Here is a 27,777-nt window from a genome sequence, read left to right as displayed (position 1 = left end):
GCAAGTACTTTTTGCCCTTTACACCAAAAACTAAATTAGCTGCTTACACACTTTGAATTAGTTTGACACTTTCAAGTATCACATGACAGCAAAGATACGTGAAGATGTTTCCATGTTTTAAACTTCACTTTTTAACCTTTATGAAGCCCCATATTAAGGTGGGACTCACTCAGAATATGCAGTGATTCAGTTTACTCACACCTGCCTCAGTTCATTTGAAAGGTCATGCAAAAAAAAAAAAAAAGGAGGATGCAGAGATTCCTCCCTCATAGCTGAAGCACAACATGATTGTCCTCAGTCACGGTTCACTGCCTTCACAGCTGGAAATATTTGCTTTGCTTTGCGTACTTCATTTGACTGGTTTTCGACTGCTAAGGTGATATTTCTCTCAGGAACATGAGGGTTTGTTTCAGAGTCAAACGAAGTAAAACCCACAAGAGTAAAACATTAGATTTGTTTGTGTCCCCATCAAATATAAATGCAGGGAATTGTTGTTGGTTGTACATAGATTAACTTTAGAGGGAAATAATTGATGGTGGTAGCTGTCACCTTTTTTTGTAGGATATATACTTTGGTTCCAAAACTAGGTTGAGTGCACACGGTGTCTGAAACAGCTGATGGCGCACTACACAAGCTGCTTATAGATAGAAACACTGAAGAGAGGTAACATTTTGCACCTACTGTTGTGCACATCAGCTCCATCACTAACCAGTGTTTGCCTATCACTGCCAACTACAACAATGTCTTCAGGTCAACATTGAAAAGACAAATAACACTGGGTTTGTGGCTGAATAATCGTGCTTTTCTTTTCTGTCGTTTTTCTTCAGTCTAAATGCTGTTGTCAGGACAACACGGTCAGTCTGTGCAAACAAAGGGCTTCTTCTAATATGAAACCAAACCAGGGGAATATTGAGCACCTCACTATTCATATGCTACACTTGTTACAGAGGTGTAAAATGGTCTGAACGTGGTTTATCGATTTCATCGGCCAACATAGGTGATAAATATGACATCATATGAAATATGATGCTTAATTCATAAACAAATTAATTAATTCATATACAGATGTGTCGCTTAATGTGTCAGAGAATCAATTTGACAATGGCTGAATTTGCATGAAATTAAAGAAACGTTAAACTGGAGTGACAATCTAAAACATTTCACCTGCGCCGTTTTCTGTTGTTTAAAGATCATCTGACTCTAGACCTTCAAAGAGTGACTGGATTGTGTTATAATAATATATAATATGACCAGCACCAGGAAAGTGTCACACGATTGACACACAAAATCCTATGTCCGCATCATATAAATGTCTTCATTTTGTGAAAATACAGCCTACAATTATGTTAAATTGACTCGACTATTAAATATATAGTAATTAAACCTTTAAAAGCCATAGATTGTACTTGCTGTGAGCAGAATTTTGTGAGCACAGACACTAATTACTGGATCAATGCCATATGTTTTGTTAAAAAAAAAACAATATACACTTTTAATGCCATTGCTAGTTGGTTTTACAACCATTACTCTTTTAACAAAGTCAGAATTACTAGGCTAATAGTGTGTTAACTGTGCTAGTTTATTGTGCGCTCATTAGTGAATTAAAATAAAACCTGACGGCTCACAACATGTCAGCACAGACACCAGAGAAGAATCTGCCGTTTAATCACAGGACAATTATTTCAATGTTTTATCAAAGTGTCAAAAAAAATACAAACTTTGTTGTGCAACTGACAGCTTTATTTTTTTGAAATGACGTATACAAATGTGTACAGTGTTTGTAAAAAGTGATTCACTTGAAAAAAAAAATTCTGCTTTCTACCCATTTGTTGTATGAAAAGGAAAATAAAAACACAGCTCCGTCTACTCTGTAGCACAAGTACTAGAACCTTAGACATTTTGTATCGACTAAAACAGAAACCAGGTTTTGTATGTTTGAATCTCGCCGAACGAAGAACCTGTTCAGGATTTTTGTAAGAACCAAAAATAAAGTTGCGAGACAAAGTCAGGACGGTTTCAAGTGTTTGTTTACAAAAAAAAGGTTCACATTTTTACACTTTAAGATTTTCCCTTTATGATCCATGTGTGCATTCATTAAGGCACTAATGTTTTAAACACTGAAGTCATGTACAACACTGATACATATAATGTGAACAATACATGTTGATAATAGTGCAAAGCTAACTAAGACTCAAGCAGGCTGTTCCCATTCTGTTTATACTGTGATTCACATTTCCTGTAGTTTCAGTTAAAAGCATTTTAAAGTATTTTTTTTTTCTAGTTTTTAGTGTAGTTTAGTTATTTTGAGTTTAGTGGAGCAATATACTGTGCATTTATTGTTACATAAAATAAACAGTAAGTAGAACTGAGTTGAAATAAACATATATAATATAGTAATGTGTAATTGTAGTGTAATTGTAAACAGGCCTGTATTTGCTGAGTGAGGGTCAATATATATATACTATATTAAAGCTCTTTCGGAACATTCTCAGCAATGTCACAAAAAGTTTACCACGAAACTTTGAAAGCACAATTTTGTCCATCTGTCAAATCTACAGGTTCTCAGGAAGGAAGAGGCATGTTACCATGGTGACAACCGATCGAACAGATAAAAAAAAAAGTAGCTGGGACTGTGTGTAAAGAGTAGGCATGAAAGACACATCGCAGATCATCAAAGATGTTATTAAAATAGAATTTAGTCAAATCTATAAGTCACATTTAAAACAGTTCATATTTAAATCTCACTGTGGGTTACCTGACGATAACCAAGTATCTTCAGGAATTAATCTCAGCATTGTTTAGAGGTATTTTTGTCACAAATTTGCTTAAAAATCACACACATTGAGAAGCAAGCGTCCAAACACCAACACGTGTGAATCTGTACATTGTTCGTTTTTAAGAAGGTACAAGTGCAAATGCTCAGCAGAACCAAGCTGACTATTAATGTCAGTATTTGTAAACTTCAGTTAAAATACAAATAGTCTGTAAATTATATCTATATTTAAGGACAATACTACGATTTGGCCACTATTCTTCATCATAGAAGAAATGTAGAATTTCAGATGTAAACAGCTTCATAGGGCTTTTTTCCTTTTTTTTTAAATTATTGAATGTATCGATAACGTCAATTATCGTCGTAGATTTCAATAACGATACATTTTCGATATATAGCCCAGCCCTACAGCTTAATATCAACTGTAGTCAAAATAATATCATTAATATTATGGCACCATTAAGACAAAAAGCTCACATGATTATTTTAAAATATCAAATCCATAAACTAAAGGCTGTTGTTTCCCGAGGACTGTGCTGTCAACACTTTACCATCTGTTTTCATCTCTGTGTGTCGAGTGTCGCCGGTTGGTACACAGGAACCCCTCGGTCGACGAGAGCAGGGCGACCTCTGATGACGTCAGCAGCCTTCTCTGCCATCATGACGGTCGGGGCGTTCAGGTTGCCACTGACGATGCTGGGCATGATCGAGGCATCGACCACACGCAGGCGCTCCAGACCCAAAACCTGTGTGTTTGAGTCGATAACAGCCATCGGGTCTGAGGGAGAGCCCATCTTACAGGTGCAGGACGGGTGGTAGGCGCTGTCGGCCTTTCTGCGGACAAAAGCGTCAATGTCGGCGTCCGATTGAACCTCAAGGCCAGGCTGAGCTTCAGGACCACGGAACGGTTCGAAGGCCTTCTGGGCAAAGATCTCTCTAGAGAGTTTAATGCACTCTCTGAACTCCCACACATCGACATCTATGTAGAGCAGATGATGGAGAGGATACAATTAGAAATTGGACTTTAGAAATCAGTTGCAGCTTAATTAACAACACACCTTGTGATATTACATAAAACACCCAAATTAAACAGGTCGGTTCAAAACTAACTATTAAGTCAAAATCTAGAATGGCACAACTTGTTAAGACTGCCATGACAATAAAAGAGGAGGAACATCAACCCCTCCAGACATTTAAGAGAAGTCTGTCCTCAGAGGAGCACAGAGGATCCCAGACGACCCATCCCATGTCCTTCACTCAAAAGGTTACTGAAGCATTTTAAAAACTCATTTGTGCCATTTCTGGTCAGTATTTTAAATATGATTTTACAAAAGACATCAAGATGCGTGCGTGCAATATGCTGTTCATTTATGTGCAATATGTGATTGCCCTGCAATATTAGGTTTTTATTTATTTTCTTATTCTAGTAATTTAATTATTAACTGTAATGTATGCAGCAACACTGAGTCAGTTAATGTAATAACAAAAATAGTTAAAATATAAATGAAGACACCAAGTTAACGTTCCTATCATCCTGCCAAATGGGAGTGCAGCTGTGAGAAAGACTTATCTCTGGATGAACCGGAATCGTGAAAAAACCCTTGACATATTATGTTCTTGTGAGTTCAGTGACTGAATCTTACCAGTGGAGAGATAGTTTGGTTGGATCTCCGGATGATCCAGAGGGTTCGTGCTCTTCAGCTTTAGCCAGCCGATACTGGTGCTTCTCATTGGTCCAACATGAACCTATAACTCAAACAATAAACCAGTGAGCCAGTGATTTTAAAAGACCATGGTCTGTTGTTCTGGATGTATCTAATGAATGAAGGGGACAGAATAATCTCTCATGCAGAAGAGGCTTCCCAGAGTCTGAAGAAATACAATGTGCACACACTCCAAAAATATTCTGCAACACATCATTTCAGTGGAACAGGATCCAGTAATTCCACCAGGACTCATTTTTCATGTTTGGTGATTCACAAACTGGGGAAAGTGTAGAATTTAAATGTTTTAGTACAGACTTTGTGCAATGGAAGGTTTCGTCAGCTGGGAAAATCCATTACTCAAGTCATTAGTTTACCAAGTGTCAAAGGTAAGTGAATCCATCTCTGAATTTGGCTACATTCACAACATTAGTGGTCATGCATGCCAAAACAGTTGGTTTCTTTGTTTCATCATCCACTAAAATCATTTGCAAAACACCAACAATACGCATAATTATTCTACGAATGTTTGACTTGATCCTTTTCTGTGTTCTGGTGAGTGTGTGTTCACTTCTCTGGAAAAGAAGCTACAGTATAGCTAGGAATATGTGTGGTTTTCCACTGAACAGCATGTGACATTCCTTTGTATCCTGTATGCCGCTAAACGCAAATGTGAATAAGATAACCATGAGTAATAATGGAGCGATTTACTTACGGTAGCAAACTACATAAATACACACCCTAATAACTGCCACACACACACACACACACACACACACACACATGCAAATATTATGTTCATTGACATTTCATCACGTTTTTCCACCTGCAGCCACTGTTTCCTGTACCTGATAAGCCTCTATCTTAGAGGCAACTCTTCCATGGTCGATGACCTGCGAGGGCAGAAAGTGAAACTGGATGTCAGGGTGTGTGACGTGTGGCCGGCTGCGGATGAACCCTCCACTCTCCAAGTGGGCTGTTGCTCCATAACCTATAGGAAATGATGTCATCGTAAGTGAGACACGACACTGTCATCAGAAAAGCGACATCTGTCTGATGTAAGACAGTGATTGCATTTGTGATCACCGGAAAGTATGACACTTGGTGTACGACACATTATTTCCATCCATAATTAATCAAAGTCTGTTTTTGTGACAGTTCACATAATTTCCTCAGATCTCTGAAGCTTAGGCCTGGACTAGTTATTTAGTGTTTTATAGCTTTTATATTACTTTTATTTCTTTCATTATATTATATTTAATCTAATCAAATCAATTTTATAGCCAAACATGTACATGTTTCAACATTCTCTGGTGGAACAACTTGGTCAAATAGCTGGTGCTCCAGCCAAGCTCTTGACTGTCTATATCATAATCTGCAAAACTCACCGCCTGCTGTTTCCTGTGTGATGTTTGAGGACTTTTCAATCTTTCAATTTGTTATGTGAAACCTCCATGCTGGTTTTCTCACTTATATACAGTGCTGTGACTGCAAGTGATGATTATTTTCATTATCGATTAATCTGCAGATTTTTTCCCTTGATTAATCGAGTACTTGTTCAGTCCGTTAGATGTCTGAAATGATGTTCTCGAACGCCTTGTTTTATCCACAAACCAAAATGATTCTGTTTTAATGATTTCTATTGATCACATAATTTGACAGACATAACAACATCAAGGAGAATGTGTGTGTGTGTGTGTGTGTGTGTGTGTGTGTGTGTGTGTGTGTGTGTTGGGTGCCTTTGGTTACCAGTGAACATGGTGAGCCACTCTAGGCCTATCTTGACCATGTGGAAAGGTTTCTGGGCCTTGTAAAGGGTGATAGGCTGAGTGCAGTGCTGCTGGACATACAGCTCCAAATGATCCTGCAGATTACAGCCAACACCTGACAAACGAGAAACATGCATGAAGTGGTATTCCAATTCTGGTCTATCTCTAAAGCACGAATGCAGGAGAAATATGTAGTTTAAGCCATTTTCTCCCATTTCCGTTTAAGTTCATGAAAATGTACCTGGTAGGTGCTGAACCACAGGAATGCTGAGTTGTTTCAGGTCGTCAGCATTTCCCACTCCTGACAGCATGAGAAGCTGCGGGGAGTTGATTGCTCCTCCACTCAATATCACCTCTTTATCTGCAAACACCTGAGGACAGAACAGAACACCTGCTGAGAGAGCCGTTTTACATACTCTACAGCCGTGCAAGTGGCTCTGCAATTAGGAAATGATGTCCGCACACTTACAGCTTACAACGGATACAGTCACTTTAATATACTGTCCAGGATCTATGAAGTATTTGTGTACATTTCTTAGCCAATGTCCACCTTACCGTTTTCTTCTGTCCCTTCTGTATGTATTCTACTCCCACAGCACGATTCCCATCGAACAGGATCTTGGTGGTTAGGCAGCGAACCTCCGTCTTCAGGTTGGGACGATCCAGTACAGGTCTCAGGTAAGCACTCGCTGTGCTCCACCTCTTCCCTGAACACAGTTGGGCAGTAAAATGCAGACATTATAAAAGAATGTGACATAAAATGGAAACTGTATGTTTATATTTAAATAAATAAATAAATAAATAATTATATTTATAGAGCTACTATTTCCCAAACCTTTATGAACGGTCATGTCCATCCAGCCCAAACCTTCCTGTTGGCAACCATTCATGTCATCAGTGAAGGGGTATCCTGCCTGCTGCCCCGCCTCAATAAAAGCCTTATGAAGTGGATGGTTGGTCTTTCCTCTGGACACATGAAGAGGTCCACTGCCACCCCTATACCTACAATTCACACGGAAACACCGGGGTGAGTGTTGTACTGTTTCCACACCCCTAAGGTCATAACACTGCTATTTAAACAGATATTTTAATTCCACAACTGCATTCTTCACCTTTCATTTGAATGGACTTCCTGATTTACTGTGGTTTCTTAAGCTGAAATGAAATTGGTGATGAAGCATGTTTAACCTTTGATGCTCATGTGTTCCAGTTCTGCCTGATTGGGTTGTTACACTGTTCCTTCATTCATAAGCACTCTTATAGATTTCTTTGTTATTTTTGTTAGGTACCTATTTTCTCCAAGCTCATGGCACTGAGCTTTCCTGAAGTAAGGCAGACAGTGTTCATAATCCCAACCCTCGGCCCCTTCACTCTGCCAGCGATTGTAGTCTTCAGCGTGTCCTCGGATGTACACCATGGCATTGAGTGAAGAGGACCCGCCCCAGACGCGGCCCCTCGGCCAGTACATCACTCGGTTGTCCATGTGGGCCTGAGGTAAAGTGTGGTAGTACCAGTTGTACCTGAAAATCATATGTTTGGAATTATACCAAAACACTGCACCGATATATTGCACTGAATGGTAAAAGATTAAATATTTTTGTAACCATATAAACCTGTTATTTTTTACTTCATGTGACTTTCACAACGTGTTTTCTATTCAATGATTTCACATTTTGATATTGAATTAGCATTTGCACACACACACACAGTTTCAAGAACAGTGAAAGATAAGTGATATAATCTACTGTACTTGTCGTTACAGAGGTTATAGGTCAGCGCAGCCGGCATGTGCGTCTTCCATGACAATCGTGTGCTGCCGAACCACTTGTCCTTTGGTCCAGCCTCCAGCAGCAGCACTGACTCATGGGCATCTTCTGTGAGGCGGTTGGCGAGGACACAGCCTGCTGACCCCGCACCAACAACGATATAACTGTAAGATGCCGTTTGCTGATGTGATGATGATGACAAAGAGTTGCAATGAGCAGCTGAGGCGCTAAAATATCTGGAGGAGGAAGAAGGTCCCATGTTTCTGGTCTTTGGGACAGCGAGACATTCTCGCGCACTGGCAAACAAGCATCTGCTGTCCCTCATAAATCTTCCCCGACTCATGTTCACAACTCGCCCGGCTCCAGTTTGGCTTAGAGTGACGAAAAACAACATCCTGCTTCTGGGAAGGCTCTCTCCATTCACTAGAAATCAATGACATACACTCAATGACATTTAAAGAAATGACACACACTCACTCACACATTGTGTCCTTCTAATATACAAATTGTGTTGGTATTTTGGATCCCATGAAGGTTAATTATTACTCGTGACACACCCTGGCCTGGCTTAAGTCAGAGCTATACAATTGCCAGCAGCTAAATGAATAACTAGGAATGTCTGTCTTTATTTGCCATGGTTTACTCACTGCTGATGAAAATAGAAAAGTAGGTTTCGCTCTTAAATTTCCATCCATCCAAACTATTATACACACAATTTCATTAAAGATAGAGGTTAGATGTTGTGGTTTGTGTAGTTGTCCTTTGGTAACTCTTACACTCACACAGAGCTGGGAAATCCTCCAAAAGTCATAGTCATTAAAGTCATTAAAATGCTTTCCTTTCATCTCCGCACACTCTACACACAGGTCAAACTGAGTTTCACCACCGACTTCCTGAACTGAAGAAACCTCTTGGATGAGAAATGAAAAATGTCCTCAAGAACTCAAACACCAACTGACTTTTGAGGTTATATACACAGTGCATAATGCACTGTTTTATACTAATCAATAGTATTATTTATGCAAGGTGCACAAAGATTTACATAGCACATACAATTAATATTTTAGAATGTCTGACACCAGATGAGTAAAATATTTCTCTCCTTGAATGTTTATTGTTTAATGGGATCCCCAGTAGTGTCCTCAATGATGATTGCTAGTCTTAAAATGCAAATATAACTGAAATTTACTATCGAAGTCGCCTTTAATCCAGAGGTCTCAAACTTGTGGCCCATGAGTCACATGGAGTCCTCCAGTTGATTTAATATCACATCATAATGGGTTAGGGTTCTGTATGTTTTAAAAAATTCAATATAATAATAATAATATACAGAACTGTGCAAAAGTTTCAGGCACCACCAGCTCTGTTGTTTTTTTCTGTCTGTCAAATTCTGTGATCACTGGAATTTGGAATGAAGTGATGCGACTTAAAGCTGGTCTTATATGTTAGCGAGCTGTCAATGAGTTTATTAACTCATGCAACATGTGTATGTAATGCTCAAGCATGTCTTGAATAAACTTGGCGTCACAGACGTTTTTTTTTTTACATGAACTATTAGGACAAACACAGGATTTACCAGTAATATTAATTAAGGTTCCACTCGAGTATTAACAGAGCTTTGTTATTGTTCATGTGTAAGGGTGGAGCACGCTAAATACTTGACACCTGTAGAGGATTTTTTTTTTTTTTAAACAACAAAAAACTGCACACAGATTTTCTGGATGTGTTCCAGTAAAGTGAAATAGAAATAATTATCCTCTATTGTCGTTATAGCATTGCTAAAACAACAAATCTAATGGTGGCCTAAGACTTCTGCACAGTAGTGTATATCCCGTATCAACACACATGCTTTTATTTTGAAATTCTGTTAAAAAATATAATTCAAAAACATTGACATGCTATATCATGATGGAAAAAAAATCATGACTTTTAAATCACATATTGCCCAGCCCTACTGAACAGACGATTGGCCCCCACCTGACCAGACTAGATGGTCAGTGGGCCCCAGGTCATTTGAGTTTGAGAGACCTCTGCTGTAAATCCATATTGGACTGTCAACAATTCCACACGACAAATGCACAACTTTGCTTTACTGTTCACGGGTGTTTTCTTGAATGAATATATATGTAAAAGATAATGATTGTATCAAGTTAAAGTATAGTATGTGTGTGTGTGAAAACATACATTGATGATTATGTGTCTGTCAACAATCCTTGATATTGTGATGTGTCCCAGGTCTTGACAAACACCTTTATCTGGAGTTTGTGCCATATTGCTAGTATATAGGTCAAGAGTCTTATCAGTAAAGCAGCAGTTTCACTGTCAACCTCAACTCAATGAAACTGAGTACTAAACGTTCAGCTAACACGTTCAAGTGCAATCACACACACACACATATTTGGTCGTTGTTCAAGGTGTATTTTTTACGTCAGCCTAACTGCAGCAGTAAACACACACACGCAGAGATTAACACTTCTTCACAAAACGCATAAGAAGAGAATGCACACGTATGTTTTCTATTAACCAGCCCTGTTTTTGTTGTTGTTGTTGTTGTTGTTTTTTCTAAATGTCATTTTGTTGTTTTGATCGTACTCGTGTGTCGTTGACTCTGCTGCACACTTTCAGGACTTGGGAAATCACCGAATGCAACTTTACACAAACTACGTTTAAAGTTAAAGAAATCGTCTTTTTACTGTCAACACGGGCTGGAAGACTCGTCTATAAAGTACAAAAAATAAATAAATAAGAAAGAATCGAGCAGTAGGTAAATGAAGCGCTTACCCGACTCAACAGTGGACTGACCCGAGCACAGCTGAGAGGACAGTGTGTGACTCAGGGGGGGCGGGGCTTATCTGCCTGTATTTATAAACTAACGGAACCGAGAAGATGACAGAGCCTTCATTCACCAAGTGAGCTGCCTGCAGGTAGGACTTTATTACACTATATTACGTTTGTTACGAGCTGAATTCAAACTTTCCAAATGCTTCTCACGTTTATTTTTCATCGTTTCATGGTACAGTATGTTTGGAAGAGTGTATATAGCCCAGAAATAACAGCCCATACATCATGTGCAGTAAGAAATTGGAGCATTATTGTGTGTGGATTTACTTTTCTGGTCAGAGAATATGTAAATCATTTCATTACTGGGCTTCAGTTGTACACATGTTTTATTCTGCTTTTTCCATGTAACTACATTATATATGAATGCTCTTTGTTCAGCAATGTTATGTTTTTGATAGATGGAGTGATCTTCTGGTTTCCTGTAAAGTCAGTCAGTGAGTGAATGTACTGTATAAGATACAGTATTATATGATAGTATATTCCATATTATGGAATAGAATGGAGGTCTATGGGAAAATATGTGACTTCCCCCACTTGATTTATAACACCAGTAATAATTTTCCAGAGGAGTTAATGGTCTCAGTCACTAGTTTTGGGTCTTCCTAAAGGCAAGTCGAGGTATGGCAAGTGTATTTGTATAGCACTATTCATACACAAGTGGTTTGCAAGGGCATAGGAATGCATTAAGAATATCATAGAATAAAAGCAAGACATTAAAATGACATGAATCAAAATAAAAGGTAGACATTCAAAATCATGAGAGATATAAGTGTGATTTGCCAATACAAAGAGCATTTAAAAGACAATAATTAATTGATAACTAATATGATTAATTAAGGATTTAAGAAGATATTGCAGTAAATAATAATGTTTTCAGGCCTGATCTAAATGAGACTTCTGGTATTCAGGAAGTAGCAGCAGGAGTGGAATAACTGAATGGTGCTTCAATTTGTTTGGTTCTGCATGTGGGAAAAACAAAGTAAACCTGTTCCTGATTATCTTAGAACCCTGGATGCTTCATAGGGAACTAATTAGTCTAGGTTATGTTTTGTAGACAAATCGTACGATTTTGAAATCTATCCTTTGACTCATTGGAAGTGAAGTCTGTAGTGATCGGTGATCACAGTCGGGTCCAGTTTCCTGGTATTCGTCAGGGCTCTAGTCTGTTGAAAATGAAAGCATGAACACATTTTTCTATGTCTTGTTTAGATCCTTGCAATATTCTTTAGGTGGTAATAGCCAGACTTAGTGATAGCTTTTAGGTGGTTGTTAAAATTCAGGTTTGAGTCAATAATTACACCAGGATTTCTGGTTTGATTTGTAGCTTTCAATGACATGGAGTCAAGGAGAGCACTGACTTTTGACCTTTTTATTTTTGGGGCCAAAAACAATCACTTCAGTCTTGTTTGCGTTGAGCTGCAGAAATGTCTGGCACATCCACTCATTGATTTGATGAATACACGTACACAGTGAAAGTAAGGCACTGTAATGTGATGACACTGAAATATAAAGTTGTGCGTCATCTGCATAGGTGTGATAAGAGATGTAATATGTAATATATAAGCTCAGCTAGAGGCAGCGTGTAGAGGTTGAATAGAAGTGGTCTGAGAATGGACCCTTGAGGGACCCTGGATGTCATGTTGTTTACAAATCTTCAAAATGACATTTGCCAAATCCAGAATCTCGAGGCTTCAAACTGGGAGGTCGGACTCTTGTGGGTGAAATCATGACCAGTAATAACGAAGATGCTCTACCCAGCAAGTTAGAGGTAATCCTATAAAAAAAAGTCAGGATTACAGTATTTTTGCACTTAATTACTGCAAACATAAAAACATTTTAAAGTTTGTATATGTGCTTTTTAGGCAAAGGACAAAAGGTCCCTGTCAAATGTCATGTTCCAGTTCCACTGACATCTTTTCCCTGTATACTTCCAAAATAATCTGAATTATCCCTTTAACACAAAATAGTCAGTTTTAAAGTATAGACTTCATTTAACATTGTTTTTTTTTTTTTTTTGTCAGGTCAGTCATTGCTTCATGATGTGGGGTGTCGCGTTGATTTTTCTTTCCTGTGGCCAGGCTGAAGTGATGTCACATGAAATTGTACGTTTCTCACTCTCTGCCTCTTTTTGTTTTGTTGTGCACTGTCCATCTTTAACATTGCTTATTTGTCAGTTTTGTTTGCAGACTGTGGAGTGTCGTGAAGTTCATAGTAAGTTGTGATATTTTTTCTCATCTAATAATGTCCAAAAATATCGATTTAAAGCCGCCGAAAAACAGTGTGGAAGAAGAACGGGTCCTTTGAACAACATCCATTTTGACATGTTTTAGCAGGAACATCACAGGGGTTACTGATTACACTAATAATAGCTCTGTTCAGTTCATATCAGTTGAAGTCACGACCTGACTGTTGCTTGTCAAAATGGCTGCTGTTCAAAGGGCTTGTTGTTTTGCCTGTTCCGACACTGAGATCTGTATTGTAAAGACTGTAATTAACAATGGATGAACTCATCCAGGAAGAAAGAATTTCCTTCCTTCATGTAAATATAATTTACCACTTACCACCCCAAGTGAAGACAAAGATAGCACATTGGCAGAAGTGTTGTAGGACTGGCAAAATGTGTTTCGCCAAACCCACAAATTTCAGCCTCTCCTCTAGATGGCACTATAAACTACTTATTTCCCCTTTAAGTCAAATGTAATCAAAATAGTGGTACTTTTACTTGAGTAAAATATTTCAGTACTCTTTCCACCTCTGCTCATATGAACCAGCCGCATAATTGGACAAGGAGGAATTAATTCTCCAAAGCTACATTTTTAATTCTTAAAAGCCTGAATACCTTTAAATGTATCCAATCATAACAAACTGCATGAAATAAAATAACATTAATTTCATGAATAGGACATTGGTGATCAACAGTAGTCTAGTCGTTCTTGTTGATATTGATGGTTTTAGATTTTAAGTGTTGACTACATTTAAAATAAACATACATATTAATGTCACTCAGTTGAATTATCAGCGAACATCTGCTCTAAAATCAGTGGTTGATGATGGCAACAATTACATCCACTGTCTCTGTTTTTTTTCTCCCCAGATCGCCCATACATCAATGAAACCACTCCATCTGTCCTTGCAGACTTAAAATTGAAGCTGGTGACAGAGGAAGGGAAAGAGAAGCTAAACATCAGCTGGGCAGTCAATATTGATGGTGGGTAAAATAATGTGTATTTTCATACTGTTTTAGCAGTGTATGCGACTGAATACCTCATCAGATCTCTCTGAAATAGCATCTTATCTATTTATTTTTAAGCAATTACCTGCTGTCATATTTACCAAGTATTTCTAATAAGATAAGAGGTCTTAAGTGTTGTTGGGGGTGACATTACACAAGATGCAACATAGGAAGATCTGTCTAATTTTAAAGATACTTTAAGACGGTCACATCCATGTTCAACAGGAGAATTGTACAGTTGCTGGTATGAAAAGGCAGCATGACACTAACAGTGACTATGTTTCCTGTTTCAGAGATAGCACATAAATGTCACTGAGCAGAGTCGGACTATGACTCATGTTTACATTAAGGTCAAAATAGGCGACTATGTTTGGAATATATTACATATCTTATTCCAATTATTGCTTTTAAGTGTGACCTTATTCTGGTAAGAAAAATAAGTGTCTTATTCTATCATTATGGTTTTGGGGATAGCGAGCAGATTGATCATATTGATGACAGAAAGCAATGAAAGAATTGTGACAGTGTGGGAGAGAAGAAGTGAGTAAGAATGAAACATACTTCATTAGCAGGAATTCAAAGACCCTCCTTATTAATCTTTATCTTACATTTCATTGAAACTTGTCATTTCTATCTCTACAGCTAGTGTTAAATATCTGAAGGGCACTTATTTCCTAATTGACAATGATGAATCATACCTATGTGAATACAACCCACATCTGAGTGAGGACATCACTGAGTCAAATCAGGTATATTGTGTTGATCATACATTTTTTTCAATACATTCTTTTGGACTGATATTACATTTCTTTGCTATAACTTTGTTTTATTTTCCATCTTTTCAAATCTAGAGATGGTTTCATTTTTTAACAGAGGCAAGCAATGGTGTCACCCACATCCAAGCCACCAATCTCCCTATGCCTCTTCTTGGGAGTGGCTCTTCTTATAAGCATGAAATACTAACTATAAACACCATAAAGTGTAAGTTTTTTTTAAAACACCAATTCCTTGATCTTCACTGATATATTAAACCTATAAAAAGAATATATAAAATGTTATAATTTTCCATCTGATGCTTTGCTTTGATAGAGTGGGAATACCACATTTCTTTTTTGGAAATATTATATATATGCAATATATTTAACGAAATAATTTTTAAATATTTTTTAAATGCTAACAATTTCATTCTGACTCTTTGTTTCTCAGCAAGTGTTACGGCAATGTCTACTCAAGTCTCTACAGGTGGGAAAACCACATTTTATCCTGTCAATATTATATATATCCAATATCCATACATCCATCCATCCATTATCTACCACTTTATCCTCCACCAGAGGGTCGCGGGGGGTGCTGTGCCCATCTCAGCTGACATTGGGCGATAGGCGGGGTACACCCTGGACAGTTCCCCAGTCCATCGCAGGGCCACATATAGAGACAAACAACCATTCACTCTCACTCTCACACCTATGGTCAATTTAGAGTGACCAACTCACCTAATCCCCATATCGCATGTTTTTGGACTGTGGGAGAAGCCGGAGAACCCGGAGAAAACCCACGCACACACAGGGAGAACATGCAACCTCCTTGCAGAAAGGCCCTTGTTCCGAAGTTGTTATATCCTATATATTTTATGAAATAAGTTTAAAATATATTTTATTGTGTCTCAAAATGTTAACATTTTCATTCTCTTTGTTTCTCAGCAAGTCATACGTCAAAGTCTACTCAAGTCTCTACAGGTGGGAAAACCACATTTTATTTTGTGAATATTATCTATATATATATGTAATATATCATATTTTACAAAATGTGTTTTATTTTTTGTGTCTCAAATGACTTTCTAAATGACAACACAACAGTTGAGACCACTGCTTCAGGTAGGTCTACATTTAGTTAACTGCCGATACATAAAGTATATGAAACTTTATTAGTCTGCAAAGTAACGTGTTTCATGCCTGTGTTTGTTTGTGCAGCCGTGTGGGGAGAACGTCTCACTACCACCATTGTAGGAGAACTGGCCTTTTTCATGATCCTGGCCATGTGCTACATAATCTGTAAATCCCACATTTTTTAAATGCACATTTAGTGATAAATGGACAAAGGCAGCAAAACTGCGAAAACAACCTTATGGGCAGTATGTCGAATTTCACACACACAGATAGACATACACTGGCCCTTAAAATGTTCCCTTCTAAATTGTATAACATGTCAACAGTCCTTTCTAATGTTCGTGTTACTCTCCAGATAAATGCTGTGGAGCCAACATTGCCACGTCATTGGGTTTCAAACGTTTACCCCAATCTCCCATGGTTCCTGTGGATGTTCTGGTGGTATACCCTGCTGAGAATGCAGCCTTTCAGCAGGTTGTGGTGGCCCTGGCAGAATTCCTGCAGCGGCACGGTGGCTGCTGCGTGGCTATCGACATGTGGCAGCAACAGAAGATCGCAGAGCTGGGTCCAATGCGCTGGCTGGCACAACAGACTAAAGCTGCAGATCAAATTCTTATCATCTGCCCACAGGTAGAACGTTTGCATTGTATGTATTTAATGTCATTTACATCAAATTAATGAATTCATTTTGATATGTTTAACATACAGTGATCAACTTTAAGTAATACTCGAGAATGATTTCCTCATCTCTTAGGCCTCTTCACAGCCCAGCTGCTCTCCATCCAACCACAATTTCCCAGAACCATCCATTCCAGCAGCAGCTTATGACCTTTTTCCTCTGATCCTCAACATGGTGGCCAGTCATGCAAAGTACGCCAGTGACCTGGCTAAGTTCTGGCTGGTGCAGTTTGACAAACAACAGAACAAAATGCCGAGCACCATCCCACTGGAACTGAGGGCCTGCAAGTCCTTCTGCTTGATGAAAGATTTGAAGAAACTGTGCAAGAGTCTTCATACTCAAAGACAGAATAACAAGCTATCACAAGTGACCCTCAGTGAAAAGAGTACATCAACATTAAGAGACGCTGAGCCACTGAGAAATGTGGTGACCTCTGTTTGAACATCTGTAATGAGAATATGTACAGTGATAATGGTGAGCAAACAGGGTGGCCTGACTTATTTTGAAAATTAAATAAATATATATAACATACTTTACTATGTTGTCCAATATATGACAAAAAACTACATGCTATACTATGTCGTCCAACATATTTTGAAAAAAAGAATTTTGTTCCAAAACTTACAAAAACGACATTCTATACTGTCGTCCAAAATTTTTAGAAAACATTTTTTTGTTCCAAAATTTTACACAAACAACATACCATACTATGTTGTCCAATATATCCAAGCCCAAAATGTGACAAAACTTCCTACTATACTATGCCTTCGACCTCAATGTCATACTACACTTTTTGTCCAAAATCTTTTTTGAAAAAAAAGAGTTTTGGTCCAAAATTGGACAAAAACGTCATACTACACTATTTCGTCCAAAATTTGACAATTTTTTTAGAATTTTTTTTTTAAGCCCAAAATGTGACCGAAACGTCATACTATACTATGCCTTTGACCTCAATGTCATTCTACACTATTAAGTCCTTAAGTCCAAAATCTGACTATTTTTTTGAAAAAAACATTTAGGTCCAAAATTTGACAAAAACATCATACTATACTATGTCGTCCAAAATCTGATAATTTTTTGAATTTAGTTTTTTAGCCTAAAATGTCACCAAAACGTCATACTATACTATGCCTTTGACCTCAATGTCATTCTACACTATTTAGTCCCAAATCTGACCATTTTTTTGAAAAAAACCTTTTGGTCCAAAATTTGACAAAAACATCATACTATACTATGTCGTCCAAAATCTGATAATTTTTTGAATTTAGTTTTTTAGCCCAAAATGTGACCAAAACGTCATACTATACTATGCCTTTGACCTCAATGTCATTCTACACTATTTAGTCCAAAATCTGACAATTTTTTTGAAAAAAACCTTTTGGTCCAAAATTTGACAAAAACATCATACTATACTATGTCGTCCAAAATCGGATAATTTTTTTGAATTTTTTTTTAAGCCCAAAATGTGACAAAACGTCATACTATACTATGCCTTTGACCTCATTGTCATTCTACACTATTTAGTCCAAAATCTGACAATTTTTTTGAAAAAAACATTTAGGTCCAAAATTTGACAAAAACATCATACTATACTATGTCGTCCAAAATCGGATAATTTTTTTGAAATCTTTTTTTTAAGCCCAAAATGTGACAAAACGTCATACTATAGTATGTCGTCGACCTCAATGTCATTCTACACTATTTAGTCCAAAATCTGACCATTTTTTTGAAAAAAACCTTTTGGTCATACTGTCGTCAAAAATCTGATAATCTTTTTGAATTTAGTTTTTTACCCCAAAATGTGACCAGAAAATCATGGGAGAGCTGAGGCCTAGTGGTTAGGGCTTGAGCTTGAGACCGCAGGGTAGCTGGTTCGATCCTGACCAGTCCGCGGCTGAAGTGCCCCTGAGCAAGGCACCCAACCCCCTCACTGTCTGCTATACTATGTTGTCAAGAATCTGATAAAGTTTTTGCAAAAACATTTTTAAGCCCAAAATGTGACTATAATATGCCGTCGACCTCATTGTCATTTTACACTATTTAGTCCAAAATCTGACCATTTTTTTGAAAAAAACCTTTTGGTCCAAAATTTGACAAAAACATCATGCTATATACTATGTCGTCCAAAATCTGATAATTTTTTTAGAATTTTTATTTTAAGTCCAAAATGTGAAAAAACGTCATACTATACTATGCCTTTGACCTCATTGTCATTTTACACTATTTAGTCCAAAATCTGACCATTTTTTTGAAAAAAACCTCTTGGTCCAAAATTTGACAAAAACATCATACTATACTATGTCGTCAAAAATCTGAGTATCTTTTTGAATTTAGTTTCTATTCACCAAAATGTGACCAGAACATCATGGGACAGCTGTGGCCTAGTGGTTAGGGCCTCAAGCTTGAGACTGCAGAGTAGCCGGTTCGATCCTGACCAGTCTGCAGCTGAAGTGCTCCTGAGCAAGGTACCCAACCCCTTCACTGTCTGCTATACTATCTTGTCAAGAATCTGATAACAGTTTTGAAAAAAGAAATTTTAAGCCCAAAATGTGACAAAACATCATACTATAATATGCCGTCGACCTCATTGTCATTTTACACTAATGACAATGAAAAAAACCTTTTGGTCCAAAATTTGACAAAAACATCATACTATACTATGTCGCCCAAAATCTGATAATTTTTTTGAATTTTTTTTAAAGCCCAAAATGTGACAAAACGTCATACTATACTATGTCGTCGACCTCAATGTCATTCTACACTATTTCGTCCAAAATCTGACCATTTTTCTGAAAAAAACCTTTTGGTCCAAAATTTGACAAAAACATCATACTATACTATGTCGTCCAAAATCTGATAATTTTTTTAAAATTTTTATTTTAAGCCCAAAATGTGACAAAACGTCATACTATACTATGTCGTTGACCTCAATGTCATTCTACACTATTTAGTCCAAAATCTGACCATTTTTTTGAAAAAAACATTTAGGTCCAAAATTTGACAAAAACATCATACTATTCTATGTCGTCCAAAATCGGATAATTTCTTTGAATTTTTTTTTTTAAGTCCAAAATGTGAAAAAACATCATACTATACTATGCCTTTGACCTCATTGTCATTTTACACTATTTCGTCCAAAATTTGACAATTTTTTTAGAATTTTTTTTTTAAGCCCAAAATGTGACCGAAACGTCATACTATACTATGCCTTTGACCTCAATGTCATTCTACACTATTAAGTCCAAAATCTGACTATTTTTTTGAAAAAAACATTTAGGTCCAAAATTTGACAAAAACATCATACTATACTATGTCGTCCAAAATCTGATAATTTTTAGAATTTAGTTTTTTAGCCTAAAATGTCACCAAAACGTCATACTATACTATGCCTTTGACCTCAATGTCATTCTACACTATTTCGTCCCAAATCTAACCATTTTTTTGAAAAAAACCTTTTGGTCCAAAATTTGACAAAAACATCATACTATTCTATGTCGTCCAAAATCGGATAATTTCTTTGAATTTTTTTTTTTAAGTCCAAAATGTGAAAAAACATCATACTATACTATGCCTTTGACCTCATTGTCATTTTACACTATTTAGTCCAAAATCTGACCATTTTTTTGAAAAAAAACCTTTTGGTCCAAAATTTGACAAAAACATCATACTATACTATGTCGTCCAAAATCTGATAATTTCTTTGAATTTTTTTTTTAAGTCCAAAATGTGAAAAAACGTCATAGTATACTATGCCATAGACCTCTATGTCATTCTCCACTATTTAGTCCAAAATCTGACCATTTTTTTGAAAAAAACCTTTTGGTCCAAAATTTGACAAAAACATCATACTATACTATGTCGTCCAAAATCTGATAATTTTTTTAGAATTTTTATTTTAAGCCCAAAATGTGACAAAACGTCATACTATACTATTTCGTCGACCTCAATGTCATTCTACACTATTTAGTCCAAAATCTGACCATTTTTTTGAAAAAAAGCTTTTGGTCCAAAATTTGACAAAAACATCATACTATATACTATGTCGTCCAAAATCTGATAATTTTTTTAGAATTTTTATTTTAAGTCCAAAATGTGAAAAAACGTCATACTATACTATGCCTATGACCTCATTGTCATTTTACACTATTTAGTCCAAAATCTGACCATTTTTTTGAAAAAAACCTCTTGGTCCAAAATTTGACAAAAACATCATACTATACTATGTCGTCAAAAATCTGAGTATCTTTTTGAATTTAGTTTCAATTCACCAAAATGTGACCAGAAAATCATGGGACAGCTGTGGCCTAGTGGTTAGGGCCTCAAGCTTGAGACTGCAGGGTAGCCGGTTCGATCCTGACAAGTCTGCGGCTGAAGTGCTCCTGAGCAAGGCACCCAACCCCTTCACTGTCTGCTATACTATCTTGTCAAGAATCTGATAACAGTTTTGAAAAAAGAAATTTTAAGCCCAAAATGTGAAAAAACGTCATACTATAATATGCCGTCGACCTCATTGTCATTTTACACTATTTAGTCCAAAATCTGACCATTTTTTTGAAAAAAACCTTTTGGTCCAAAATTTGACAAAAACATCATACTATACTATGTCGCCCAAAATCTGATAATTTTTTTGAATTTTTTTTAAAGCCCATAATGTGACAAAACGTCATACTATACTATGTCGTCGACCTCAATGTCATTCTACACTATTTCGTCCAAAATCTGACCATTTTTTTGAAAAAACCCTTTTGGTCCAAAATTTGACAAAAACATCATACTATATACTATGTCGTCCAAAATCTGATAATTTTTTTAGAATTTTTATTTTAAGTCCAAAATGTGAAAAAACGTCATACTATACTATGCCTTTGACCTCATTGTCATTTTACACTATTTAGTCCAAAATCTGACCATTTTTTTGAAAAAAACCTCTTGGTCCAAAATTTGACAAAAACATCATACTATACTATGTCGTCCAAAATCTGATAATTTTTTGAATTTAGTTTTTTAGCCCAAAATGTGACCAAAACGTCATACTATACTATGCCTTTGACCTCAATGTCATTCTACACTATTTAGTCCAAAATCTGACAATTTTTTTGAAAAAAACATTTAGGTCCAAAATTTGACAAAAACATCATACTATACTATGTCGTCCAAAATCGGATAATTTTTTTGAAATCTTTTTTTTAAGCCCAAAATGTGACAAAACGTCATACTATAGTATGTCGTCGACCTCAATGTCATTCTACACTATTTAGTCCAAAATCTGACCATTTTTTTGAAAAAAACCTTTTGGTCATACTGTCGTCAAAAATCTGATAATCTTTTTGAATTTAGTTTTTTACCCCAAAATGTGACCAGAAAATCATGGGAGAGCTGAGGCCTAGTGGTTAGGGCTTGAGCTTGAGACCGCAGGGTAGCTGGTTCGATCCTGACCAGTCCGCGGCTGAAGTGCCCCTGAGCAAGGCACCCAACCCCCTCACTGTCTGCTATACTATGTTGTCAAGAATGTGATAAAGTTTTTGCAAAAACATTTTTAAGCCCAAAATGTGACAAAACGTCATACTAAACTATGCCTTTGACCTCATTGTCATTCTACACTATTTAGTCCAAAATCTGACCATTTTTTTGAAAAAAACCTTTTGGTCCAAAATTTGACAAAAACATCATACTATACTATGTCGTCCAAAATCTGATCATTTTTTTAGAATTTTTTTTTTAAGCCCAAAATGTGACAAAACGTCATACTATACTATGTCGTCGACCTCAATGTCATTCTACACGATTTAGTCCAAAATCTGACAATGTTGTTGAAAAAAACATTTTGGTCCAAAATTTGACAAAAACATCATACTATACTATGTCGTCCAAAATCTGATCATTTTTTTAGATTTTTTTTTTTAAGCCCAAAATGTGACAAAACGTCATACTATACAATGTCGTCGACCTCAATGTCATTCTACACTATTTAGTCCAAAATCTGACAATTTTTTTGAAAAAAACATTTAGGTCCAAAATTTGACAAAAACATCATACTATACTATGTCGTCCAAAATCGGATAATTTTTTGAAAAAATTTTTTAAGCCCAAAATGTGACAAAACGTCATACTATAATATGCCGTCGACCTCATTGTCATTTTACACTATTTAGTCCAAAATCTGACCATTTTTTTGAAAAAAACCTTTTGGTCCAAAATTTGACAAAAACATCATGCTATATACTATGTCGTCCAAAATCTGATAATTTTTTTAGAATTTTTATTTTAAGTCCAAAATGTGAAAAAACGTCATACTATACTATGCCTTTGACCTCATTGTCATTTTACACTATTTAGTCCAAAATCTGACCATTTTTTTGAAAAAAACCTCTTGGTCCAAAATTTGACAAAAACATCATACTATACTATGTCGTCAAAAATCTGAGTATCTTTTTGAATTTAGTTTCTATTCACCAAAATGTGACCAGAACATCATGGGACAGCTGTGGCCTAGTGGTTAGGGCCTCAAGCTTGAGACTGCAGAGTAGCCGGTTCGATCCTGACCAGTCTGCAGCTGAAGTGCTCCTGAGCAAGGTACCCAACCCCTTCACTGTCTGCTATACTATCTTGTCAAGAATCTGATAACAGTTTTGAAAAAAGAAATTTTAAGCCCAAAATGTGACAAAACATCATACTATAATATGCCGTCGACCTCATTGTCATTTTACACTAATGACAATGAAAAAAACCTTTTGGTCCAAAATTTGACAAAAACATCATACTATACTATGTCGCCCAAAATCTGATAATTTTTTTGAATTTTTTTTAAAGCCCAAAATGTGACAAAACGTCATACTATACTATGTCGTCGACCTCAATGTCATTCTACACTATTTCGTCCAAAATCTGACCATTTTTCTGAAAAAAACCTTTTGGTCCAAAATTTGACAAAAACATCATACTATACTATGTCGTCCAAAATCTGATAATTTTTTTAAAATTTTTATTTTAAGCCCAAAATGTGACAAAACGTCATACTATACTATGTCGTTGACCTCAATGTCATTCTACACTATTTAGTCCAAAATCTGACCATTTTTTTGAAAAAAACATTTAGGTCCAAAATTTGACAAAAACATCATACTATTCTATGTCGTCCAAAATCGGATAATTTCTTTGAATTTTTTTTTTTAAGTCCAAAATGTGAAAAAACATCATACTATACTATGCCTTTGACCTCATTGTCATTTTACACTATTTCGTCCAAAATTTGACAATTTTTTTAGAATTTTTTTTTTAAGCCCAAAATGTGACCGAAACGTCATACTATACTATGCCTTTGACCTCAATGTCATTCTACACTATTAAGTCCAAAATCTGACTATTTTTTTGAAAAAAACATTTAGGTCCAAAATTTGACAAAAACATCATACTATACTATGTCGTCCAAAATCTGATAATTTTTAGAATTTAGTTTTTTAGCCTAAAATGTCACCAAAACGTCATACTATACTATGCCTTTGACCTCAATGTCATTCTACACTATTTCGTCCCAAATCTAACCATTTTTTTGAAAAAAACCTTTTGGTCCAAAATTTGACAAAAACATCATACTATTCTATGTCGTCCAAAATCGGATAATTTCTTTGAATTTTTTTTTTTAAGTCCAAAATGTGAAAAAACATCATACTATACTATGCCTTTGACCTCATTGTCATTTTACACTATTTAGTCCAAAATCTGACCATTTTTTTGAAAAAAAACCTTTTGGTCCAAAATTTGACAAAAACATCATACTATACTATGTCGTCCAAAATCTGATAATTTCTTTGAATTTTTTTTTTAAGCCCAAAATGTGAAAAAACGTCATACTATAATATGCCGTCGACCTCATTGTCATTTTACACTATTTAGTCCAAAATCTGACCATTTTTTTGAAAAAAACCTTTTGGTCCAAAATTTGACAAAAACATCATACTATACTATGTCGCCCAAAATCTGATAATTTTTTTGAATTTTTTTTAAAGCCCATAATGTGACAAAACGTCATACTATACTATGTCGTCGACCTCAATGTCATTCTACACTATTTCGTCCAAAATCTGACCATTTTTTTGAAAAAACCCTTTTGGTCCAAAATTTGACAAAAACATCATACTATATACTATGTCGTCCAAAATCTGATAATTTTTTTAGAATTTTTATTTTAAGTCCAAAATGTGAAAAAACGTCATACTATACTATGCCTTTGACCTCATTGTCATTTTACACTATTTAGTCCAAAATCTGACCATTTTTTTGAAAAAAACCTCTTGGTCCAAAATTTGACAAAAACATCATACTATACTATGTCGTCCAAAATCTGATAATTTTTTGAATTTAGTTTTTTAGCCCAAAATGTGACAAAACGTCATACTATACTATGTCGTCGACCTCAATGTCATTCTACACTATTGAGTCCAAAATCTGACAATTTTTCTGAAAAAAACCTTTTGGTCCAAAATTTGACAAAAACATCATACTATACTATGTCGTCCAAAATCTGATAATTTTTTTAAAAGAAATTTTAAGGCCAAAATGTGACAAAACGTCATACTATACTATGTCGTCGACCTCAATGTCATTCTACACTATTTCGTCCAAAATCTGACAATTTTTCTGAAAAAAACCTTTTGGTCCAAAATTTGACAAAAACATCATACTATACTATGTCGTCCAAAATCTGATAATTTTTGGAATTTAGTTTTTTAGCCCAAAATGTGACCAAAACGTCATACTATACTATGCCTTTGACCTCAATGTCATTCTACACTATTTAGTCCAAAATCTGACCATTTTTTTGAAAAAAAGCTTTTGGTCCAAAATTTGACATAAACATCATACTATACTATGTCGTCCAAAATCTGATAATTTTTTTGAATTTTTTTTTTAAGCCCAAAATGTGACAAAACGTCATACTATACTATGTCGTCGACCTCAATGTCATTCTACACTATTTAGTCCAAAATCTGACAATGTTTTGGAAAAAAAACATTTTGGTCCAAAATTTGACAAAAACATCATACTATACTATGTCGTCCAAAATCTGATAATTTTTTGAATTTAGTTTTTTAGCCCAAAATGTGACCAAAACGTCATACTATACTATGCCGTCGACCTCAATGTCATTCTACACTATTGAGTCCAAAATCTGACCATTTTTTTGAAAAAAACATTTAGGTCCAAAATTTGACAAAAACATCATACTATACTATGTCGTCCAAAATCTGATAATTTTTTGAATTTAGTTTTTTAGCCCAAAATGTGACAAAACGTCATACTATACTATGTCGTCGACCTCAATGTCATTCTACACTATTTAGTCCAAAATCTGACCATTTTTTTGAAAAAAACCTTTTGGTCCAAAATTTGACAAAAACATCATACTATATACTATGTCGTCCAAAATCTGATAATTTTTTTAGAATTTTTATTTTAAGTCCAAAATGTGAAAAAACGTCATACTATACTATGCCTATGACCTCATTGTCATTTTACACTATTTAGTCCAAAATCTGACCATTTTTTTGAAAAAAACCTCTTGGTCCAAAATTTGACAAAAACATCATACTATACTATGTCGTCAAAAATCTGAGTATCTTTTTGAATTTAGTTTCTATTCACCAAAATGTGACCAGAAATCATGGGACAGCTGTGGCCTAGTGGTTAGGGCCTCAAGCTTGAGACTGCAGGGTAGCCGGTTCGATCCTGACCAGTCTGCGGCTGAAGTGCTCCTGAGCAAGGCAACCAACCCCTTCGCTGTCTGCTATACTATCTTGTCAAGAATCTGATAACAGTTTTGAAAAAAGAAATTTTAAGCCCAAAATGTGACAAAACGTCATACTATAATATGTCGTCGACCTCATTGTCATTTTACACTATTTAGTCCAAAATCTGACCATTTTTTTGAAAAAAACCTTTTGGTCCAAAATTTGACAAAAACATCATACTATACTATGTCGCCCAAAATCTGATAATTTTTTTGAATTTTTTTAAAGCCCAAAATGTGACAAAACGTCATACTATACTATGTCGTCGACCTCAATGTCATTCTACACTATTTCGTCCAAAATCTGACCATTTTTCTGAAAAAAACCTTTTGGTCCAAAATTTGACAAAAACATCATACTATACTATGTCGTCCAAAATCTGATAATTTTTTTAGAATTTTTATTTTAAGCCCAAAATGTGACAAAACGTCATACTATACTATGTCGTCGACCTCAATGTCATTCTACACTATTTAGTCCAAAATCTGACCATTTTTTTGAAAAAAACATTTAGGTCCAAAATTTGACAAAAACATCATACTATACTATGTCGTCCAAAATCGGATAATTTCTTTGAATTTTTTTTTTTAAGTCCGAAATGTGAAAAAACATCATACTATACTATGCCTTTGACCTCATTGTCATTTTACACTATTTAGTCCAAAATCTGACCATTTTTTTGAAAAAAACCTTTTGGTCCAAAATTTGACAAAAACATCATACTATACTATGTCGTCCAAAATCTGATAATTTCTTTGAATTTTTTTTTTTAAGTCCAAAATGTGAAAAAACGTCATACTATACTATGCTTTAGACCTCTATTTCATTCTCCACTATTTAGTCCAAAATCTGACCATTTTTTTGAAAAAAACCTTTTGGTCCAAAATTTGACAAAAACATCATACTATACTATGTCGTCCAAAATCTGATAATTTTTTTAGAATTTTTATTTTAAGCCCAAAATGTGACAAAACGTCATACTATACTATTTCGTCGACCTCAATGTCATTCTACACTATTTAGTCCAAAATCTGACCATTTTTCTGAAAAAAACCTTTTGGTCCAAAATTTGACAAAAACATCATACTATATACTATGTCGTCCAAAATCTGATAATTTTTTTAGAATTTTTATTTTAAGTCCAAAATGTGAAAAAACGTCATACTATACTATGCCTTTGACCTCATTGTCATTTTACACTATTTAGTCCAAAATCTGACCATTTTTTTGAAAAAACCTCTTGGTCCAAAATTTGACAAAAACATCATACTATACTATGTCGTCAAAAATCTGAGTATCTTTTTGAATTTAGTTTCAATTCACCAAAATGTGACCAGAAA

General features: G+C 35.6%; 1 protein-coding gene across 1 annotated transcript; it reads right to left on the bottom strand.

The window, feature by feature from the left end:
* Positions 1-1,739: 1,739 nt before the first annotated feature.
* Positions 1,740-10,814, bottom strand: chdh (choline dehydrogenase). Its single transcript, XM_083895653.1, has 10 exons — positions 10,793-10,814; positions 7,996-8,434; positions 7,535-7,765; positions 7,081-7,247; positions 6,801-6,952; positions 6,487-6,616; positions 6,226-6,360; positions 5,325-5,467; positions 4,417-4,519; positions 1,740-3,752 (listed from the first exon to the last, which is right to left on the bottom strand). The coding sequence occupies exons 2-10, from the start codon at positions 8,403-8,405 to the stop codon at positions 3,334-3,336; spliced, it is 1,890 nt and encodes a 629-aa protein (XP_083751779.1). The 5' UTR covers positions 8,406-8,434; positions 10,793-10,814; the 3' UTR covers positions 1,740-3,333.
* Between the last annotated feature and the right edge of the window lie 16,963 nt (positions 10,815-27,777).

The sequence above is a fragment of the Microchirus variegatus genome (assembly GCF_963457635.1).
Source record: "Microchirus variegatus genome assembly, chromosome: 9".
Taxonomy (NCBI): domain Eukaryota; kingdom Metazoa; phylum Chordata; class Actinopteri; order Pleuronectiformes; family Soleidae; genus Microchirus; species Microchirus variegatus.
This window is presented reverse-complemented; position numbering and strand designations above follow the sequence as displayed.

What these genes read in the sequence shown, in the direction of transcription:
- chdh (XM_083895653.1), bottom strand. Translation starts at nt 8,405, where the DNA reads ATGTTGTTTTTCGTCACTCTAAGCCAAACTGGAGCCGGGCGAGTTGTG. An exon ending in CATGAGCTTGGAGAAAATAG is followed by an intron (nt 7,248 to 7,534) that starts GTACCTAACAAA and finishes TGTGAATTGTAG; the next exon opens with GTATAGGGGTGGCAGTGGAC. An exon ending in AGAAGGGACAGAAGAAAACG is followed by an intron (nt 6,617 to 6,800) that starts GTAAGGTGGACA and finishes TTCTGTCCTCAG; the next exon opens with GTGTTTGCAGATAAAGAGGT.